This window comes from Canis aureus, chromosome 24, assembly GCF_053574225.1.
Source record: "Canis aureus isolate CA01 chromosome 24, VMU_Caureus_v.1.0, whole genome shotgun sequence".
Lineage (NCBI taxonomy): Eukaryota > Metazoa > Chordata > Mammalia > Carnivora > Canidae > Canis > Canis aureus.
The window spans coordinates 6,276,528-6,301,066 of NC_135634.1; the positions used below are offsets into that span (position 1 = coordinate 6,276,528).

The following is a 24,539-nucleotide window of genomic DNA, read 5'->3' on the forward strand; positions in this document are numbered from 1 at the left end:
CCACAGAACAAGGTTGGGCCTGAAGCTTAAAAGGTTAAAATTAATCAATTATTCAGAATAAAGCTCTTGAGTACAAAATGTACAAATTTAGACAAAGAGTCACAAGCTATTAAAATGGGTAAAGAGCCCTTAAAGGTCCTATTTTCATCTAGTATAACCTCTTGTATTGTATAAGGAAATTCAGGCCCAGAGAGGTTCAACAAAGTTACACAGACAAAATGTGGCAGAGTTGGAAATACAATTCAGATATTTGAAATGTCTTTTATGTATACTACCACATTATTTGATTCTATAATCACTATAATACCATAATTAAGTATAAACATGGTGTAACTGGTAGAAATTACTCTTTCTGCTGTAGTGCTAACAACTCAGTATCTGTTGAATTCATTTTTAGAACTCATGTAGGACAACTCACTTGTGTTGTAGCAGTGGTCTGGATTTTTCGAATTTCCTTTCCTGATTCTTTGCCATCGTCAGATCTCTCAGTATCTGAAATTATACTTCCTGCATCAATATTTGGCACAGTTTTGCTTCCAGATGACTCAGTTTCCAGAGTTGTAGCAGTCATTTCAGCATACTCTAACCCTTTAGAGGATGATGCTAAGTCTCTTTCAGAAATACTGCTCATTCCATCTGAAGTTGTATGGATTTTGAATTCTTTTTCTTCTATTATACTTGAGGCACAGCCTAAGTCTACACTACTGGTCATGTGAGCAAGTAATCCAAGATCATCATTAACACCAAGATGTACTTGTGTGTCCTGGATATTTGGAATAATATGATTGCTAGAAAGTTCAGGAAGAAGTTTCTCCTCCTGCTTGGGTATTTTATCAAAGAGAAATGATGTACTACTATTAGGAAGTTCATCTTTCTCATCTGCTAATGTTATCAATGGACCATTATCCTTTTCTTCATTTTTTTTAATGATACCAACACTTCCGTGTACATTGTTCTGGAGTTTCTCAACAGCAGCACTATATACATTGTCCAACAAAGATTCCACCTCCACAAGGGCACCATTTTCTCCACCTACTAAAGTCTCTGGTGATAAATCCATATCATCAAGTTTTACTTCTGTTGCTTCTACTTTTTCTGCTTTTATATCAACTAGAAGATCATGTACTTCCACATGTACACCACTTCCCGGTCTGTCTGAATTTCCAAGAATATCATCTGACACTTTTGTTGACATGAGCAAGTCTCTAGTATCTGTGCTGACAGGGTAATCTGTCTCACTTTCTGGGCTCTGGCTTTGTGAAAGGTCTTCTATCTCTCGAATTTCCAATCCACCTTTTGCTCCTGTAGTCTGTGATGAAAGACCAGAGATGGTGCTCACATTCCCTTTTTTTCCCTTTTTAATGTTTTCCTCCTCCTGTCTCTGATATTCTTCATACATTTTTGCTAGGTATTCCTTATGTGCTTCATAAGTGACCTTAGGAATAAGCAAAGAAAACATTAAGGCATTTTATAAACATACTGAAAAGAAGAAAATCCAAATAAAGTTCTGTGTAATAGTAAAACTGAAGTCAAAAAAATTTAAGATTTCAAATGTAGCACATATTAAGATAAGTTTCACTAAATAATTGGAGATAATTATCAAAAAAGTTAGATATGATTTATTATATAACTTGTCCCAAAACACAGTCAAGTAAACTAGAAACATTAAATTTTAAGTACATTAAGCTTTTCTCTCAGATTAAGTATTTCAATGTTACTCTAACCTAATATGCCAGTTGAAGTCCTGCATATTTGACTTCAGCTACCACAGAAAATTGGCTAATAATACATAATATCCAAATTACTATTGCTATATCAGTTTTCGCCATCTACTCACATGTGTGCCTACTACCAACAACTAAGATTTTTTAAAAATAACATATATCTATAAATATATGCATTTTTAAATTGTTATAACATCACAATTTTATCTTTATATAGGCTACTTTAATAGGTTACTTTATAAGTAACCAATTACTTTAAAGAATAAAAAATAAGAATAGTTAAGAATATTTTTTTCAAAAAATGCAGTGTTTTTACTTAGAAAATACTATTTTAAAATTTGTTAATATAATGATAAAAGGTGCCAATTATGTTGTAAAATATAAGTTTTAATAGTAATAAAAATCTTTCCTTATAGGCACATATTATATTAACTTACACTTAAATGATAACAATATTTTAGGTTAAGAGGGATCTTTCTTTGGAGATTATCTTGATCCAAAACTCCTTTAATTTACAGAAGAGGAAATCAAGTCTCAAAAGTGGGGGCTGACAAACTGTAGCCCATGAACCAAATCTGCTTATCACTTGTTTTAGTAAAGTTTTATGAGAACACAGCCATGTTTAATTTTTTACATACTGCCTATGGCTATTTTCACACTACATGGCAGGGTTAAACAGTAGCTTCAGAGGCTATATAGCCCCCCAAACCTAAGATATTTACTATCTGTAATGTCTTAAAAACATTTAAAAAAAAACATTTTTCTAACCTCTGTACAAAAAGACTAAATGAAGTTCCTAAAGTCACAAAACATAATTATGGCATAGACTGGAGTAAAAGCCGAACGTCTGACACCCATGCTTTTCCTATGACACCACATGAGAAATCTTAACCGTGATTTCTCAAAATCTAATATGTACATAACTCTTCATTTTAACCCACTACTTTCCCTTACCAAGATCAGATAGATAAATAGATAGATTCTTTAGAACTAAAAAGAAAAGATAATGCTGTTAAAAATACCATTAAAATACTTATGATTCACTTGGAAATAAAAGCAACTTCTGACTACTTTTTAAAAGTATATAAACATATATTTCAGAATGTATTTCATGAAATATTCTTTTAAGAATTAGAAGGTATATTTTAGGTAAAAGAGCTATTGGCTTAGACTTAAGCTATAAATATGTGTGGTGTCACTTCGAGGTCTAAAATTCCTAACTCATAAACCTGGAATTTCAATTAAATGATTTATAAAATATTTTATGCTCTAACAGTTTATGAACACAGAGAAAATATAACCAAAAACAAAAAGAGAGAAAGGTGGGATAAAGGAATGGCCATAATGTAAAATGCCCACAAGATGGCACCAGATGTGTGTTTACAACCATTCACTCTACAGCTATAACCCTGATGATATAAAATGCTAAATCTCTTTTTACCTTGGAATGAGCTATTGAGAGTGTATCCACCCAGACTCTCCATCCTCCCCATTCATATTTTATTGCATGATACAACAGAATCCGGAAGATATTGTAGACCATCTCGGTAATTTTCTGTTCCTCAGAATTTTTAGGATTGATATAGCCAAGAGAAAACATCCAATCTTGCCACACTGAACACTGCAATAAGCATCTAGTGGGAAAAAAACTCATTAAAAATACCTAATTTATATTAGTATTTACTATTTGGAAATTTAGATAAAGAATGAAAATATGATCTGACCTAGATAAAGCAAGGTGCACTGTCATTCTGCACATTCTATATTCTATACCTGGAATGATTTCCTCCCATTTTTCTACCTGGAAAAATCCAAATTATCATTTCAAATTGGTTTCCTAACTCTCCCAGTCAGATTTAGCTACTGTTTCTATACTCCTTCATCACATGTAGCACTCACAATGCACTTAATACATTATATATTAATCAGAGTTTTACGGTTATCTTCTCCACTAGATTGTACCAAGACTGTATGCTAAGACAACTTGTGTAGCACAGTGCTTTATACATACCAGATACAAAATAAATATTTCTGAAATTAAACTCAGGAAGCAACGATGGCAGTAGACTTTACCTCCTGTCTTAGCTAACTAGCTCAAAAATGCATGACAGCAATCAATTATCAGACAAAAATTTAGAGAAGCATAGATGAATATGAGGAAATCCAACATGATTACAACAGATGGGTGTCACCAAAAGGAATGATGCATTTTAAATAAGGCTCTGTGAATATATATATTCACAGATACAATTAAAATGTAATAGCCACATAATCAAATAAAAACATAAAAATAAATACAAATATAATGAATGTAGATTATATCAAAGAAACATAAAATGCCTTTTTTGATAGTTACCATTACTTAGCAATATGGGAAAGGTTTGAAAAATTTTTTTAAGGAGATTGAAATAAAGAAGAGAATTTTACAATAAAGTTTTGTTATCGTATTGAAACTGCTTACCTTCTATTTTCACGGCTGTTACTGAAGAGTTTTATCATGTCAGATAAAAATAAACGACGAACTTCCATCAGTTCTGCACTTGGTGTAGAATTTTTTAACAAAGTTGCCACCACCTTAAGAATCACTGTAAATGAATTTTAAAAAAGGTCAAGATTTAGAACTACAATGTATTTTCCACTCAAGTTTTACTCATTTTCATCTTAGCTTTAGAGGTAGATGAGTTTTATAGGTATCATGAACTATGGTAATCATCATAATGATTAAGGTGGTTATGAAAAGTTTTGTTTTAGTTTTCCAAGTTACCACATTATGACTGCATTACAATGAAGAACTGCTGTTTAGCTAGCTAGTATCAAAAAAAATAAGAAATAACAAGATTGGTGAGGATAAGGAAAAAGGGAACTCTCAGGCACTGTTGGTGAGAATGTAATTTGGTACAGCCACTGTGGAAAACAGTATGAAGGGTCCTCAAAAAATTAAAAATAGAATTATCCTTATGATCCAATAACACCACTGGGTACTGACCCAAAGAAAATTAAAACACTAATTCTAAAAGATAAATGCACCTCTATGTTCACTGCAACATTATTTGTAATAGTCAAGATACAGAACCACCCTAAGTGTCCATAGGTGGATAAATAAAGAAGATGTACTATATATACACAATTGAATACTACTCGGTCATAAAAAAGAATGAGAACTTGTCTTGCAACAACATGGATGGACCTAGAGGGTACTATGCTAACTGGAAAAAGTCAAATACCATATGATTTTACTTATATCTGGAATCTAAAAAACAAAACAAACAGAAATAGACTCCTAAATATAGAAAACAAATTGGCAGTTGTCAGATGAGAGTGGGGTAGGGAGATGGGTGAATGAGATAGATGAAGGGAATTAAGGGTAGCATACTTCCAGTAACAAAATAAGTAAGTCACACAAATGAAAAGTACAACATAGAGGATATATATATATATATAAAACCCTGCTGTTTGCTCACTTGGATTCTGAATTTTCACTGTAGAATCTGGCTCTGGATGTGGTTTGTGTACAACTTGAGTACATACTTGCTCTGTCAAGATCTGAAAGATGAAGAATTTGAATTTCATTTAGAAAACAATTTAAATCATAATTTCAAAATATACAAAGAATCTAGCAAAAATGTCAATTCTGTCAAAAATCAAATGAAACCCTCTTCCAAAGGGTCAGTCATTCCACATACTTCTAAATTTTTCAACTCTCTAGTTTTAAAATTTTGTTTATTATGGATAAAGACAAAAAAAGAACTAATATCTACAGTAAGAAAGATTAATTAGGAAATCCAAAAATTTATTCTGTTTGAAATACTTTCACAGTGTGTATATCCTTAATATACTTGTGTTGTATATTGTAAACATTTGACTCTTTATGTCATCATTAATTTAAAAAACTTAGAAAAAAGAAAATAAAAATATGTCTAAGCCTGGGTGCCAACTTCAAAATGAAGTGTGATAAGGGTAAAAACCTTTATTAAAATTGTGGTCTATTGTCATCTATCCATGAATTTTTCTATAAACTTTTTTCCAATAACAAAAAAGGACAAAATGTTGGCCAAATGAAAATCAAAATTCCAAAACATTTTCTAATTTTTCCACTAGAATGCAGTCTCTATGAGTGCTGGATTCTTAACATATCTTTTTCACTGTTATATTCCTAGCAATCAGCACAGTGCCTGACACACTGCCAGTACTCAAACATTTGTGAAATTTAAGAATGGAAAACTGAATTATATTTAAAGAATGGATATGTGACTGTTCACTGTTTTCTAGGCTTCATTCTGTGGATATCTCTATTCTTGCATATACAAATAATCTAATGAGACTATCCCTAACAAAGATATAATTTTATAATAGTGATTTAACTTCTTGTTTAACTTAACATGCTATTAATTCTGAATGAAACTTTTAGTTCAACTTAGGTTAGTAAAGTACAAAAACTATGGAGAAGCCATAAAAGTTAGTTGAGAGTCTAGCTGTACATAGCTAAAAGTTGGGGATGGAGAAAGTAAATTAGGCATAAGCCAGAGATGATCACATCTGATTAGAAAAAAAAATCATGACATTCAGCAGTGGCATTTGTCTGACCCACTATCACCCTCACTGAAAAGAAGAAAAAGAAAAGAGGAAACTGATTTACTGTACATTAGGAATGTTTATCAAAAAAGTACTGACTTGAAATAAAAACCTAACTATTACTTAAAAAGATAAACATAGGGCATAAGAACCTCTCTGCTTCACTCTTATATGTTTAGACTAAACATTTTGTTGTTAAAACTATACAGTCCTTCAGAATTTTCTGAACACAGTACTATAGACATGCAAGACATGCACTATTAATCAGATTGAGTTGAGACATGGGACAGAAATTTCTTTGAAAACTCAAAGCATTTAAAAATGCCAGAGAATATTCAGTGGTTGGTATATGCTTACAAGAAGTTTTCATACTGATGTGCCCCAAAAAGCCCTGGTGTGGACCTACAGCCCACTGGACAAAATCCCTAAAATTCTATTTACAAAGAGATTCAAAATAACTATAGACAAGCTTGGAGAAAAGACCAGGCCACACTCCTCCATGAGAGAGAATAGTCAAAACTTCCTTACCCTAAAAAGAAGAAATCTCATTATATAGACAACAAAACTTATCTCAAAGAATCTACAATTTAATATTGTCATTTTTAAGTCCCTACTTGATCTTCTAAAGATAGGAGAGTAATTGCCTTGCCTATTTAATAAAATTGCTATGAAGATCAAAAGGCTCTATATGTGAAAGTGTTTTTAAAACTCTCACATATTCAAATATGAGGGTTTTTTAAATTACAAAAACATATTCAGAAACTCAATCCAGCATGCATTAAACAGCCACTTATGTGCCCACACTCTGTTACATGATTGGAAAGGAAAACATAGTTGCTAGGTGGAACTATTTTAAGACTCTATTAATTAATACTCCAGAGACAGGCATAAATGCATGCTCCTGTTAAATAATAAAACATGGTATACTGTCAATAAAACCTATGTGAGTTTTTAAAAGGGAGAGGGAAATAATGACATATAAATAAGAAGAGATGAATATAGATGTAAACATCTTAATGAAAAGCTATGATTCAAGATGGGCCATGAAGGTTTGACTGGTATTGATTAGAGATATGCATAGGAAGTAACCTCAGCCTCTACAAAAACAAAATAGTACAAAAGGTTTAGAACCACATATGAACATGAAATCCAAAATTACTGAACCAGTAGAACATATCTCAATTCACACTAGCCACATTTTAAGTGTTCCAATAGCCATCTTCACAAATTTTATACATTGTCTGCTATATACTGCCAAAAGATCTTACTTTGTCCTTTAATATTGTTTGTTTTCTTATAAGCATTTTCAGATTTAGAATTTTAAAGATCACAATGGCACAGAACCCATCTTAACTGGCTTTCTAAAAACTTTGTAAAAACCTCACATTCTGAAACATTATTGAAACCATAAGTTTGACATAGTTTTTTATTATTTCTGTACTTAATTTTATACTTTCCTACAGTTGTTGTGGTATTTATTTTGACACTGTTTGAATTTAAGGTTATTTATCAAACCAAAATAGAAAATTAAGGTACAAAGAGCTTTCAAACTGAAGATTATCAACCAAGTGATTCTCACCAGGGGTGCAGGCCCTGATTGATGCTCATAAGGGGAATCAAACTCACACTGCAGGTTCTGAGGCTGTTTTCTTTTTATAGTTAAACTTCACTTACTATGTTAATGAGAATTAAATTCGAACTTATCACATAAGTGTTAATTTTCTGCAACTAGATGCTACCATCCAAAATGGTGCAATCTTTTAACTTTGGTGATCTAGAATTAGTCATCCACCATCCTGTCTGATAATATAATTTGGTCTGTTAGTATTAAAGTTTATGCTGAAGATCCTTTCTTCTTTTTTATGGGATCAACTGTGCTACCCAATCATATCATAACCATCTTTCTTTTTTGACTTTTTGTATACTTATGTTAATTTTTCTTTTCAGAGTATTATATTTAATCCAGTCCATCTTTCCAATTAACCATGATTATTATTATTCTACTTTAAAAGCATATATTATTGCCAAATTGGTCAGAGACCTTGCAAGTTAGTTCCTTCATCTGCAACATCCAACATCCAGTATCAGGAGATCCAAACTTATCCAGACTTTCTCCAACTAAGACATGGAATCAGCAACAGCTTGGCTTTGTAGAGTATCATTAGAGACTAAAATCTGGATACTAAGAGAGTGCATATGAGTATAGATGGTAGGGAAAAATGATACTGCACTTGCTTTTGAGCCACTTTTCAGGAAGATTCACAGAAATAAATATATATGTATATATACATAGAACATTTTCTTTTTTTTTTTTTAATTTTTTTTTTTTATTTATTTATGATAGTCACAGAGAGAGAGAGAGAGAGAGAGAGGCAGAGACATAGGCAGAGGGAGAAGCAGGCTCCATGCACCGGGAGCCTGATGTGGGATTCGATCCCGGGTCTCCAGGATCGCGCCCTGGGCCAAAGGCAGGCGCCAAACCGCTGCGCCACCCAGGGATCCCCATTTTCTTAAAGGTTAAGAGTACAAAATGATTTTTCAAATTCAATGTATTACACTGTTATGCTACATTCTTATTTTAATAGAAGGTTTCACTGAATACAAAGATATTCTACTCTATTGAGACTAATTGTTTTGACAAGCAGAGGGTCAGAAATATAAGCAAAAAATGATTAAAAAAAAAACATGTATAGGCATCATCAACCAGATGGACTAGTCTAAGAAAACCAAGATAGAAACGTAAATAGATAGAGCTCTAATCTAATACTGTAGCAAGGTTTTGATTTAGAGGACTTTAATATTGTCCATTAAGGTAGATACGGACATTTTTTTGCCTTATGCACAGACACTATGGAATCTGCTTATTTTACAACCATTAATTAGTCATAAGTTACCAAGCTAATTGTTTAACTTGTGATTCTCAGGTTGTCTCTTTAACAAGACAACAATAAGAACAAAAAACCAGTTTCAGAGAGATGTTGTAAGGATCTGAGATAATGTATATAAAGTATTTATTCCAAAGTGACTGTCACAGGAAATATACCCCCAAAAATAGTTACTGTTATTAGGGAAATACAATACCAGAATCAAGATGTTTTGCATAGGGTAGGCCTTTCTATTCAGTTATCTTTATAGATGTAAACATTTTTTGTTCATAAATATTAAAACAATACTAAAAAACTTTTGATCACAAAAGCTGTGTTCTGGAGTATGAACGTAAAATTCATGTAATCAGAGAATGGCTGACATAAAGTTGCAATATTAAGCTTAGAAATGAAAGAAATAGTAGCCAAAAGAGTTTTTTAATTTATCTAAAAAGCAGCCACTCTTAAATTTACTGAGGATAATATAAAACAGAAAAAAGATGAAATAAAACAGCTAAAAGTAATGTTACAGATCTGGGGTCAAAATATTATTCGGGATAACATCTGTTTCTGTAATCAGATACAAATAAAACAGATACATGGGCAGCCCCCATGGCCCAGCGGTTTAGCGCCGCCTTCAGCCCAGGGCCTGATCCTGGAGACCCGGGATCGAGTCCCACGTCGGGTTCCCTGCATGGAGCCTGTTTCTCCCTCTGCCTGTGTCTCTGCCTCTCTCTCTCTCTCTCTCTCTCTCTCTCTCTCTCTCTGTCTCTCATGAGTAAATAAACAAAATTTTTATTAATAAACAGATACAATACAGTTTCATTGCACAGCACACCCATTTGGTTCATATTGTCTATGGCTGCTTCTGAGCCACAAATGCAGAGTTGAGTAGTTCCATAGACATCACATAGCCTGCTGCTATAGACTGAATGTTTGTGTCCCCACAACTTCCTATGTTGAAAACAAATCCCCAGTGTGATGGTATTAGGAGATGTGGGGCCTTTTAGGAGGTGTTTAGGGCTCCAGAGCCCTCATGAAAGGGATTAGTATAAGAAACTGAAAACATCCCTTGACACTTATGCCATGTGAGGACATAGTGAAAAGATGGTCTATGAAGCATGGAGTGAGTCCTCACCAGACACCAAATCTGCCACTGCCTTGCTATTGGACTCTCTAGCCTCTAGAACTGTGACATAAAAATTTCTGCTGTTTATAAGCCACTCAGAATACATAGTATTCTGTGTTAGCCCTGACAAATTAAGATTACCACAAAGTTTAAAATATGTATTATCTGGCAAGTTTGCCCTCCCTGGCTATGATGAACATTTTGTAATAAAAATATTTGCAGTATACTGTTAAGTGAAAAAAGGGTAACATAAAACTATGTTGAGTATATTTCATAAGAACTCTTTGTACGGGGATCCCTGGGTGGCGCAGCGGTTTGGCGCCTGCCTTTGGCCCAGGGCGCGATCCTGGAGATCCGGGATCGAATCCCACGTCAGGCTCCTGGTGCATGGAGCCTGCTTCTCCCTCTGCCTGTGTCTCTGCCTCTCTCTCTCACTGTGTGCCTATCATGAATAAATAAAAATTAAAAAAAAAAAAAGAACTCTTTGTACGTATGTCTGTACATGTATATGAGTTGAGAAAAAAACTTTTATTTTATTTTTTTTTTAAAACATTTTTTTCTTTTTAAATTTATTTATTCATGATAGTCACACGGAGAGAGAGAGAGAGGCAGAGACACAGGCAGAGGGAGAAGCAGGCTCCAAGCACCGGGAGCCCGATGTGGGATTCGATCCCGGGTCTCCAGGATCGCGCCCTGGGCCAAAGGCAGGCGCCAAACCGCTGCGCCACCCAGGGATCCCGAGAAAAAAACTTTTAAAGATTTATTTATTCATGAGAGACACAGAGAGGAGGCAGGGACACAGGCAGAGGGAGAAGCAGACTTCCCTCTGAGAGCCCAATGTGGGACTCAAACGTGGAACTCAAGGATCACGCCCTGAGCCGAAGGCAGATGCTCAGCCACTGAGCCTCCCAAGCATCTTGAGAAAAAAAACCTTTAAACATATTTTTCAGTATTAATTGGGACATTATAAGTAAATTTTATTTTGGTGCTTTTCTGTATTTTCCAAATTTCTATAATGAATGCATATTAATTCTGTTATCAGAATAAGATATAAAATTTTAATAAAACAACAAGAGGGGACAGACATTTCTCTATGCTGCAGCATGGAAAGAAATTTTATCTTTGCCACAGAATTTTTACAGAAAGGTCAGACAGTAAATATTTTAGAATTTGTGGGTCATATGGTCTCTCTCTAAAAACTTGATTCGGTCATTACAGCATGAAGTCACTCACAGACTAACCTTAAATAAGTATAACCATGGTCCAATAAAACTTTATTTACAAATATCAAAATTTGAATTTCATAAAATTACATATCATAAAATATTTATTTTTTATTCCTATCATTTAAAAATGTATAAACTATCCTCTGCTTGTGAGCCATGCAAAAACAGAAATGAGATATATCCAGCCTGTGACTTATATGAAAAAAAAATTTAATATTAGAGGAGTCTGAATGTATCTCATGTTAATTTAAAATTGTAGTACAATCTCATTCAGAATTTCAGCATCTGCCCTCCTCAAGGTCTCTCATTTCTTTTTTTTTATTTTTGTGAAGAAATTTGCAGTGATGGTATTTTATATTTTTTGACCACTGTTTTCCTAAGTTAAGGATATTATTCTAAGTGTTTAACCTATTGGTACCAATGCATAATAGTGTCCTCTTATAAAAGACAAAATGTTTTGCCATCTAAATCTGTAACAAAATATTTCACACCCTTGCCATTTTAAAACTGTGATATCTGAAGTCTATTTTTCTTATTTTGACATGATGGATATGAACTGGTATTTTTAAAAAAGTTAGGTTCAAAATACATATGGTTTGTGAAACACTATCAAATTATAGCACACTGTGATTTGTAGTGCACAGAGCAGCATGCAAAGTGATGATGAGAGCATGACAAATAATATCTGTTGCAACTACTCTGCCACTATGAACACAAAAGCAATCATAAGTAGTATGCACAGGAATAAGCAAAGCTGTGTTCCAACAAGGACACTGAAATTAAATTTCATGTAATTTTTATATGTCATATTTTTTTTCTTTTGATTATTTTCAACATTTAAAAATATAAAAACTATCCTTGGCTCCTTGCCACACAAAGACAAGCATTAGTAGTTTGCTAATCCCTGCATCAGAGAAAGGAACTAGGACCACAGAAGATCAGTTGCAGAATAGTAGAATCAAGGTTTTAGGTTAACAATGGTAGTATCACTAATATTTTACCAGTACTTAAAAATAAAAATAGCTACTTTAGGAGGTAGTACATGCATTTCATAGAAAATACTGAGCCCAAGCTATATGACCATTTGTTAGAAATGGTGAGAAAAGGATTTCTGAATTCAAATGGTGAGATCTAAGGCTTCTTTCAGATAGTTCTTTTACAAATTTTTAGCTACAATCTATCTTATTAACTCTAGGTTAATATTGCAATTGCCACGAAGACAAAGATCGAGTCAACGAAGGGGGGATGTAGAGACTGAATGGATAATACATAATGGATATGGTTCATCTGAAAAAAACTCTACACAAAGCCAATCAGCCAACCCGTACTCAGAGAAAAGTCCTTGGACAAATGCAAAAAGATCAGCAAATAAATATATACATGCATTGTTTTAAAATAAATTTTTAAAATGTAAGTATTCATTTAAAAATGATTACTGGCTTTTTGATTAATTGACCAATTATTGAGCCCAATTATATAGAAGGTTCCCATTAAATACATTTTAAATTGTCATTACACATTTTTTAAAATTTTTACCTCATAAAGTGTGTTGTATGTGGTGACAGTCACAGTGTTTGTATGCAACATCAGCCTTTCTCCAAGAAGAGTGAAAAGACTATGAGTATGCATAATTTCCACTTTTCTCCTGGAAAAAAAGGGGGGAAAAACAAAATACTATGAAATACATTGGATTTTCTAATCTCATGATTTTGGAATAAGAAAATACAATCTATTAAGCAGATACAGAATCATATAGGTAATTATGTTTACTAACTTCCAACTGCAAAAAAAAAATAACAGTTTATAGCACAGCTATCTTCTAAAGATCCAAAAATACTATTTAAACACTTCTTAAATAAATGTGAAATATACAAATTATAAATTATATTAATAATCACAACGATTATTTTCAAATTTCTAATTAACTATTTAGTAGTTATTTTTATTAGGTTAAAACTATTGGCTTCCCCTAACAAAGACCACAGAATTTTTAAATCTATTTTTAAGCCTATAAAATAATCTATGCTAAACTTTATTATCAAGAATTTAAAATTACAGCTAAAAGCGAGTACTCTACTTTTATGTTGGGATTACACAGCAAAATAATTCAACAGAAGTAAACAGGACTCATTATTTCTTTGTATTTGTGGTCTGCCGTTGGATTTAAAACCAAACAAAGGAAAAAAAAAAAAAAAGCACCAAAAAACTTAGTTACTTACTACTGGCTCATTTATGTCTTCCCCTGTTCCCACCACCAAATCTATAAATAGGACAGAAGGCTCTACTCAAGGCTTTCTGCAACACTTGGCTCTATGCTCAGAGAATTGTTATATGCCTCTCATTAGTGTCACTGTCTTTGAATTCAAAATCTGATCTTCTTAGCTCTCAACCTTGATTTTCTATTATTTCCTGTTCAGATCTGGTAACTATGATATAAACCAATTCTTATTCCTTTCTTCATGAATCCACAGCTATACTATTAATTCTAGCCTTTCTTACAGCCCGATTTGGCCGCTAAACTTAAGAGTTTTAGCAAGTGGAATGTGAGCAGGAAGTCATGAACCATTTTTAGACCTGGTCAATAGAACAGCGCTCATGCATGTCTTCCATGCTCTTTCCCCAAGGCAGAAAATAGGAACCACATGGTGAAGACAGTGAGGCACAAGATGGAAGTAGCAGCCTGGATCTCTAAATCACAGCTTACAGGAAAACTGTCTGTTAAGGAACACTCATTTGGATTTTCAGTGAATAAGAAAGAAACTACTAGTCTGATAGGTAACTAAAATTTCATTGTTTGTCTGTTACAGCAGCCATTGTTACCTTAATTAATACAGATATCAAATAATGAACCATTATCTGGATACCATTCACCTGGAAATCCTCTCTACTAACATCACTCTCCAAGTTCCAAACTGCACAAGAAAAGACAGGGCAGCTGTTTCCCCTCACCTAATCCTCAGTCCAGGGAAGGAAACAGCAAAATAACGTAAACCCAAAGCTCAGGCTTTATCTTGTGGCTGTGTTTGCCAAATACTTAATAAACATGATTGAAAAAGGTCAACTGGTCTTTAAAAAAAATCAGGACTGATGAATATTATGGGATTATACAGGGGAAGGCTATAAGTCTCTTCCAATTCAAGCTACACCCAAGGCAAGGAGGACTGAAATTTTCATTTGCTCCTAAGAAGGAAGGAAGGAAGGAAGGAAGGAAGGAAGGAAGGAAGGAAGGAAGGAAGGAAGGAAGGAAGGAGAGAGAAAGAAAGAAAGAAAGAAAGAAAGAAAGAAAGAAAGAAAGAAAAGAAAGAAACCAACCAATGTGTATTCCTTAATATATCTCTCTGATACATAAAGCTGGTAAAAGTTATCCAAATTAGGCTATCTGGAATAGCCTAATTAGGAATTTTTAGTAAACTCTTACCTGCACCAGTACAATTTCAGCTACTAAAGAAATAAATGCCTTCCTGATTACCTCCTAGGATGTAAATGTTTACAGCACAGCTATATTCTAGGCTTCTGGGGGCACTTGAAGTATGCTCTGCATACACCAGAGAAGAAATGGGTCAGCTTCTTCTTGCAGTTTGCTTTAAAACCATGTTTACCAATAAATCTTGCTGCAAAGCAGTCAAGAGATAGCCAAAAAGCCACCCATTATCTCAGGCAGAGTATGGGTGAGTTATGTATCTCATGATTTTGTTTCCCACAGAATCCCTAATCAAAGACCCAACTCTATGCATTCGGCTCTGAAAAGCTTCTACAGGGCATATATGAGAGAAACTAACATCATGACCCCACTTAACCTTAAGACCTAAACAGACTTCAGGCTTTTAATGCCTATTTGCATACCTTTGAATTTCATACGATTTCTGTCCACTTGGATTAAGAATGCAATCTTTTTAAAGAATAACCTTTTAATCTCATACAAAGTACACATTTATTAGCTTACTAAACATTCCAATGAAAACATATTCCGATTTTCTTCTTCACAAAACAAACCAGCTTTTCTTTGGATATGTCTTGTAACAAACTCAGACCATATGTTGGAACAAGAAAAAAGTAAGAGCAACTCATAATTCCATAACCTAGAGAAAATCATTATAAAGTATCAGTTTACATTCTTCTAGAAGAATTATGATGCATATAAATATAGATGACAAATATAGATGGTATCAATACAATGAGAATAAATCTATATAAGGTAATTTATAGCTTTTTTTCCTGTAAATTAGGTAGCATAATATACCCATTCACTACTGTTGGCATTTATGCTATTTCCACTTTCTTTTTCCTACCATACACAAAATTTTTCCCTTATAGGTAAATCTTTGAGTATATCCATGACTATTTCCTTAGAACAAATTCTTGTAACTGAAATGATGGCGGTTAGAAGCTTTTATATTTAATTTTATGAGACTTTGCAATTTATGACCTCCAAAAATATGTACATTCATAGTTCCACCATCAAAACGGAAACACATTTTACCAGCAGCTTCACTCACCAACATAAACTAAAATTCATATTTTATATGTATATAACTTAGTAATTTATTAAAAACCTTATAGAGTGATGTAATCATCATCAATTTCCAGTTCTGAAATTTTTCCTCACTCTAAAAAGTTTCCTTTGTGGCTATTTGTAGTCAATTCCCACTCCCATAACTACCCTCATCACTACCCCAATGTAATCACTAATCTACATTCTGGATATTTCACATAATATGTAGTCTTCTGCATCAGGCTTCTTTTATTTAGCATAATGATTTTTAGGACTCATTAATGTCCTACTATGCATCAGTAGTTTGTTTCCTTTTAACTGTACACTAGTATTTCATTGTATGAACATATGATAATTTATCCATTCACCAACTGACAGAATTTTGGATTGTTTCCAGCTCTGAATTATCATAGATAAATGGTATTAAGAATGTCCAAGTACAAGTCCAGTGTCATTTCTCTTGAGTAGATATCCAAGCATGGACATGCCAGGGTATGTGCTAAGGGTCACATTTTTTAAGTAATTAGAAAACTCTTCTGAAACATGGCTGGAGTATTTCACATTCCCTTCAGCAATGCATGAGAATTCAGTAAGTTGTTATATGTTCTGGTTACATGGTATATGTTTCAGTTTTATTCAAATCAAACCATTTTCTATTTTTCTCTGTGATTTCTTTTTTGACCTACAGGTTCTTAGAAATGTGTTGTTTACTCTCCAAATATCAAGCAATTTATAAAATCTCTTTCTGTTCTTTATTTCAAATTTAATTTTGTGGTGGTCAAAGAAAATTTTTGTTTGGTCTCAATTCTTTTAAATTTATTGAAACTTGTCTTGTGTTTTATAGTCCAGCCTAAATATAACCTATATTTGAAAACAATTTCCCAACTTTAGGTGAACTATTCTCTGAATGTCAATATACTGTTCAATTATGATCTTGAATGGGGGAGTGGTGGTGAAAACAGGCTTTCATTAATTTTAAGTTATTGAAAGGGAATGCTCTAATATTTTACTACTAAATGGACTATGGGTGAGTTTCCAGAAGATATACCCTAACAGGTTAAAGAAATCATCTATTCCTGGTTTCCTAAGAATTTTTATGATGAATGGATACTGAACGTTACCCAATTTTTTGTATCCATTTGTGTAATTATATAGCTACTCTTTAATGTGTTAACAAGGAGATCACATTAAAGGATATCCCGATGTTAAACTATCCTTACATTCACCATAAAATTGAAAATCTAGAAGAAAAACTTTCTTTTTTTAATATAAATATTTATGGCTAGGGGTGCCACAGTGGCCCAGTTGGTTATGCCTCTAACCTTTGATACTGGCTCAAGTCATGAACTCAGGGTTTTGAGATTGAGCCCTGCGTCTGGTTCAGCAGTCAGCCGGGAGTCTACATGAGATTCTCTCTCTCTCTCTCTCTCTCTCCCTTTCCCGCTGCTCCTCCCCTCACTTGTGTTCTACCTCAAAAAAAAAAAAAAAGTAATAAATAATAAAATGAAATAAAAATTTATGGCTATAAATTGCCTCCATTACCAATTAAGCCAATTCTTAGAAGTGTACATATAAAAAATTTTCAATATTTTTGATTCTAATAATTTTATGATATGTACAATTTCTTGTTATGAGTTATTTAAATTACATATATTTCCATTTCTTAGTTTGATTATTCTCATTGATTTCTTGCATAATTGCACTATAGGTGAGAAATCATCTTTATGACAATAATTCATTTAAATTTTGGACAATTTATGGCTTCAATTGGCAATTTTTACAATTTTGTGTGAGTTTGATAAGAATGTTTATATAAACCAAGCCACTGGATTTTCCGTTCAAATTTATACTGTGTTAAGGTTTTTGGTGACTGCTCCTTTAAAAAGAATATGTTCAAATCTCTAAAAAACTGAAATCTTTTACTTCAGTTTCAAATTTAGTCAATTTTGCTTTCTATACCTCACCTATGCTGTTATGTATAAATGTATCTGAAATTGTTTTGTCCTCTTGGTGAATTGAACCTTTTGCCTTACATGGTACCCCTCTTGGCCTCACTGATTTTTGTCTTTTCAGACAAAAATAACTTATCATAGTTTATTTAAATACTGATCTATCAATTGTTAACATTTAGCTTTAAAAATAAATAATACTTTTATCTTGATAAAAAATAACAACATAAAAACATAAAAAGATGCAGAAGGGTTTCACATCTAACTCATACCATCATTCACAATCCCTACCCTGAACATACAGGTAAATATTTCTCCTGGTTTCTTTTTTTTTTTTTTTTTAATTTATTTATTCATGATAGTCACACAGAGAGAGAGAGAGGCAGAGACACAGGCAGAGGGAGAAGCAGGCTCCATGCACTGGGAGCCCGATGTGGGATTCGATCCCGGGTCTCCAGGATTGCGCCCTAGGCCAAAGGCAGGCGCCAAACCGCTGCGCCACCCAGGGATCCCCTCCTGGTTTCTTATTTCCCTATCAGCTTACATATTACACACACTCTTTTAAATCGATTTTTTAAGGGTAGTTTTAGGTGTACAGCAAAACTGAGCAGGAAGTACAGAGAGTTGCCACATATCCTTTAGCCCCATATATACCATGTACTTGTGGGTTCCACCAATCACCAAAACCAACATTCCCCGACAGAGTAGTACATTTGTTATAACTGCCTATCAATCAACTTGTTTCAAGTCTCAGTTCTACTGAGATATGATTAACATATAACATTACAGTAGTTTAAGGTATACAACATAATGATTTGATATAGGCATAAATTTCAAAATGACTACCATTATAAGGTGAGTTAACATCTATCATCACTCAGGTATAAAAGCCTTTTCCTGTGATGAGAACTTGTAAGATCTACTCTCTCAGGAACTTTCAAATATACAATATTGCTAACTATAGTCAACGTGCTATACATTACATCCCCAGAACTTATCTGTCTTAGAACTAAAGTTTGTACCTTTTGACCACATTCATCCATTCACCATATTCCCCGCTTGCCACCTCTATGTTCTGTTTCTATGAGTTTGGTTCTATTTCCACATATGAAATCATATAGTATTTTTCTCTGACTTATTTCACTTAACATAATGCCCTCGGGATCCACTCATGTTGTTTGAAAGGGCTGTATTTCCTCCATTTTATGCTTTTTATGGTTGAATAATATTCCATTACCTAAATACATATATATATATATATATATATATATATATATATATATATAAAAAACAACCTACATGTCTATCAACAGATGAATAAGTGAAGAAAATGTGGATACACAGGTTGTTTCCATGTCTTAGGCTAATTGTAAATAATGCTGAAATGAACATGTGGGTATGTATGTCTTTGAGATAATGCTTTTGCTTCCTCTGGATATCTACCCAGAAGAATGGCTGGATCATATGGTAGTTCTATTTTTAATTTTGTGAGGAGACTCCATACTGTTTTCCATAGTGGCTGCAACTAATTTATATTCATATCAACAGTGCACAAAAGTTCACTTTCTCTCCATATCCTTACCAACATTTGTTACCTCTTGTTATTTAAGATGATTAGCTACTGTGGTTTTGCTTTGCATTTTCCTGATGATTAGTGATGCTGAGAACCTTTTAATTCACTTATTGGCCATTTGTATGTATTCTTTGGAAAAAATGTCTTTCAGATCTTCTCTCCATGATTTTTAAATCAGATTGTTTATTTTCATCTGAGTTGCATGGATTTTTAAAATCTTTTGTGTATTAATCCCTCATCACATATGTAACTTGAAAATTTTTCTTCCAATCTATAGGTTGCCTTTTCGTGTATTTGTAGTTTTCTTTGGTCTACAGTTTAGTTTGATGTAGTCTTGATCATTTTATTTTTGCTTTTGTTGCTTTTGCTTTGAGTGTCAAATCCAAAAACTCATTGCCAAGACCAATGTCTAGGAGCTTACTGCTTATGTTTTCTTCTAAGAGTGTTGTAGTTTCAAGTCCTACATTCAAGTCTTTAATCCACTTTGAATTGACTTTGTATATAATGTAAAATAGAAGTCCAATTTCATTCTTTTGCATTCAGCTGTCCAGTTCTTCAAATACCATTTACTTTTTCTTTCTTTTATTTTTAATTTATTTTTTAATAATAAATTTATTTTTTTTGGTGTTCAATTTGCCAACATACAGAATAACACCCAATGCTCATCCCGTCAAGTGCCCTCCTCAGTGCCCGTCACCCCCACCCCCCGCCCTCCTCCCCTTCCACCACCCCTAGTTCGTTTCCCAGAGTTAGGAGTCCTCATGTTCTGTCTCCCTTTCTGATATTTCCTACCCATTTCTTCTCCCTTCCCCTCTATTCCCTTTCACTATTATTTATATTCCCCAAATGAATGAGACCATATAATGTTTGTCCTTCTCCGAATGACTTATTTCACTCAGTATAATACCCTCCAGTTCCATTACGTCAAAGCAAATGGTGGGTATTTGTCATTTCTAATGGCTGAGTAATATTCCATTGTATACATAAACCACATCTTCTTTATCCATTCATCTTTCGATGGACACCGAGGCTCCTTCCACAGTTTGGCTATTGTGGACACTGCAGCTATAAACACTGGGGTGCAGGTGTCCCGGCATTTCATTGCATCTATATCTTTGGGGTAAATCCCCAGAAGTGCAATTGCTGGGTCGTAGGGCAGGTATATTTTTAACTCTTTGAGGAACCTCCACACAGTTTTCCAGAGTGGCTGCACCATTTCACATTCCCACCTCCTGCACTGTTGGTGGTAATGTCAAATACCATTTACTGGAGAGACTATCTTTTCCCCCATTGTAGAGTCTCAGCTCCTCTGTCATAAATTAAACGACCACATATATGTGGGATTTATTCCTGGATTCTCTACTCTGTTTCATTAATCCACATCTGTTTTTATGACAGCACTATACTATTTGATTACTATAGCTTTATAATATAGTTTGACTCTCTTTTTTCCCTTTTGCTCATTTGTTTTGTCTCTTAAATTCCACATATAAGTGAAATCATATGGTATTTGTCTTTATCCAACAGACATCCTTCCTTAGCATGACACTGTCTAACTCCATCTATGCCACTGTAACTGGCAGGATGTCATTCTTTTTATGGCTGCATAATATTCCATTATATATATATAAAAAATATACCACATCTTCTTTGTTCCTTCATCTGTTGATGGACACTTGGGCCCTTAGATTCTCAGTCAAGCTTACTTCAGTCCCAGAGCAGCAGATCTCTCCCCCAGAAGACCAGTACAAACACCTGCCCATATCATGTCTCCCAACCAGTGAGTTTTGCAGAGCCTCAGTTCTGGAAGAGTTGGTGTTAGGTCTCATTTTGCACATCTAGTTAGAGCACCGCACATCTAGTTAAAAACACTGTACATCTAGTTAAAATTCACCACATTTAGGCCAGAGACTAAACAATGCCCACAGTAGGCAAGAGATTCTCTGCAGACAAAGCATAGAGGACAGAGCAGCCTAAAGGATATAGCAGCCAAGACACAACAACAGAGAGCATGTAGCATACACCAGAGACAGCCCCCTGAAGTGCCAGGCCCTGAGCACTACTGACCTCTTCTCCATTAGAGGATATGGTTTGGGTATTTTGAGGTCTTTTGTGGTTGCATACAAATTTTAGGATTATTTGTTGTATTTCTGTGAAAGATGCCATTGGAATTTTGATAAGGATTGTACTCAATCTGTAGATTGCTTTGGGTAGTATGGGCATTTTAACAATATTAATTCTTCCAATCTGTTTTCACAGAATGGATACCTATTTCTTAATTTTTTCTTTTTTTTAATTTATTTTTTATTGGTGTTCAATTTACTAACATACAGAATAACCCCCAGTGCCCGTCACCCATTCACTCCCACCCCCCATTTCTTAATTTTTTCATCAATGTTTTTCAGTTTTCAGTTTATATATCTTTCATTTCCTTGGTGGAATTTATTCCTGAGTATTTTATTCTATGCAAACTTTCATTCTTTTTTCATTTTTTAACCTCTTATTTGTCATCTTTGTCTCTTGTTGCTACATTCTGCATAGTTTCATTTCTATCTTCCAGCTCGCCAATTCTTAAGTTTATTTTGTTGTTTTTTATTTTTTTTAAGTGGGCTCCACCCAACGTGAGGCCCAAACTCACAAACCTGAGATCAAGACCCTGAGATTGATAGTCAGATGCCTAACCAAGTGAGTCACCCAGGTACCCCACCAATTCTTAAGTTTTATCTAATCTGTTTAACATGATCATGGAGTTGTTAATTCTAATTGCTACCTTTTCACTTCCAGAAGTTAATTCAGATTACTTTTGAAAGCTGCACTATTTAATATTATAGTATTTCTTAAGGATTATTTATTCTACTATAGCTTTTCATTTTTGGCATATGAGAATTTACCTACTTTTGTGTGCTCAGCTATACATCTAAAAGGATTTTTGTTGTATTTTTTCTAAAATTTATACATTTTTAGTATTACAACGTGTTTCAGGATATCCTGTTATACTCATTATTTTTCTCCTCCAAGAATTCTTATTACTCATGTTTAGTCTCCTATTTTGTGTATCTTTACTTTTTCTTTCACTTTATATATTTGGTCCATGCTTTGGGAACTTCTAGTCTAGTAATTTGGACTAACTAGAAGACAAATTATGAGCTTAAAAGACAGATTATCATTTATGGTGATCTACTTGAATCTCAAATGTTCTTTTTAAAAATAAAATTCAAAGGTTCCACCCTAGCCTCCACCACTAGTTCTCCTTCAGTGAGTATATAGTTTGATGATTCTCTCTCATCTCCTGTCGCTGGCTACTGGCCTTGGATGAGTTGTTATTTTTCATTTTTATACAGCTGAGGTCATATCTCACTGTTGCGATTTTTACATGATGGGATCCCCACAGGTGTTGTACAGCAGAGGACCTTTTAAGAATACTGATCTGTAGTACAAAACTTAGCTTGCTGTGAGTCGTGGAGCATTATGTACCAGCTCCAGCTGGTACCAGTACCAGCATTATGGTACTCCAATATTCCCATACTCCCACAAGGTCAAGGACAGGTAAGATTCATCCCATCACTTCAGGTACCTCTTGCCCTTTTGGTGGTCACTTACATAGAAGATAATGTTAACATTACTCAAGAGGGAGGGGGTGCAGAGGAGAGAGAATAAGAGGCAGAGATCTTTCAGAGTAAAGTGATCCCTCAAGATTTGCTGCTTTTTATGCTTTTCCTTAGGCTTCAAACACAGTTCTTCGGCTGCTTGTCATTCCCATGGGAGAGAAAACCCCTCATCAGTTATCTTGTTTTCTCTCTTGCTACCCCAGGTACACACAGGAACTAACACTTGCCTGACGAAAGCCAAAAAGCTTAGAGTTGAGAATAGATACAAAGGAAACTTCTTTCCAACTCTCATACTCGCAGAACCTACTTCACTACAGACAACGGATTCTGTCAGTAAAACTGGACTAATTCAACTACTCCAAAAAGAAATAAACCATTAGATCGAACAACTGTCAATATATAACACGTCTATAGCCAACATTATAGACAGCAAGTTGATCCATTTACTGTTTGAATAACTTGGAGAATTTACCCAGAAGTTACAAAGTTTGAAGTTAAGACATCAGACAAATATAGTTGTTGAGAATCTTTTTTCCACAGTGAACATTAAATAACATGTTTTAATATTTGTCCAAGCTAATATTATCATAATTGTATTATAGAACAGCCATTTAGACATTTTGATAATCTTTCTGACCACTGTTAGATTCTGTTTTGAAAATAAATAACTGTAAATAGATCACTTCCTTTTTTTTTTTTTTTTCCCTAGATCACTTCCACATAAGAATAGTTTGGCTTCATACACCCAAGTTAGGTTTCTCATTTTTTTTTTTTTAGAGACATGAGGGGCAGAGGGATGGAGAGAACCCTAAGCCGACTCCCCAGTGAGTGCAGAGCCTGATGTAGGGCTCAATTTCATGACCCTGAGATCATGATCTGAGCTAGAATCAAGAGTTGGACGCTTAATTGACTGAGCCACCCAGGCACCCCAGGTTTCTCAAGTTTATGTAGCTTTTTATTTTGGAAATTTATAAGATTTACAGAAAAGTTAAAAAGATAGTACAGAGCGTTCTCATATATTATCCACCCAGCTTCTCCATATGTTAATATCTTATCATGATACATATGTCAAAATTAAGAAGTCAAAATAGGTACAATATTATTAACTAAATTATAGATTTTTATTCATATTTTACCAGTTTTCTCTAATGTCCTTTTTCTGTTCAGGATCCAATCCAGAATACTAACTCTCATTTAGTCATCATTATCTCCTTAAATTCCTCTCATCTATAGCAGTTTCCCAATCCTGGTTTTTCATGCCCTTCAACAGTTTTGAAGAGTACTAGTTAAGTATTTTGTAGAATATCACTCAATTTGGGGATGTATGTACCTTCTCTGGACTAGACTTGGGTTATGTGTTTTAGAAGAATACCACAGAGATGAAGTCATTTCCCATCACATC

The 24,539-nt window shown here is 34.0% G+C and overlaps 1 protein-coding gene across 11 annotated transcripts in view; it reads right to left on the reverse strand.

The window, feature by feature from the left end:
* The window catches only part of NBEA (neurobeachin), a 668,634-nt gene that overhangs the window by 476,502 nt on the left and 167,593 nt on the right, over positions 1-24,539 (reverse strand). For all 11 annotated transcript variants that reach the window (XM_077868099.1, XM_077868094.1, XM_077868093.1 and 8 more), the window contains 5 exons: positions 13,052-13,160; positions 5,186-5,267; positions 4,186-4,309; positions 3,166-3,358; positions 419-1,435 (listed from right to left, as the gene is read on the reverse strand). In XM_077868099.1, coding sequence (XP_077724225.1) covers positions 419-1,435; positions 3,166-3,358; positions 4,186-4,309; positions 5,186-5,267; positions 13,052-13,160 — 1,525 coding nt within the window. The remainder of the gene's footprint in view (positions 1-418; positions 1,436-3,165; positions 3,359-4,185; positions 4,310-5,185; positions 5,268-13,051; positions 13,161-24,539) is intronic.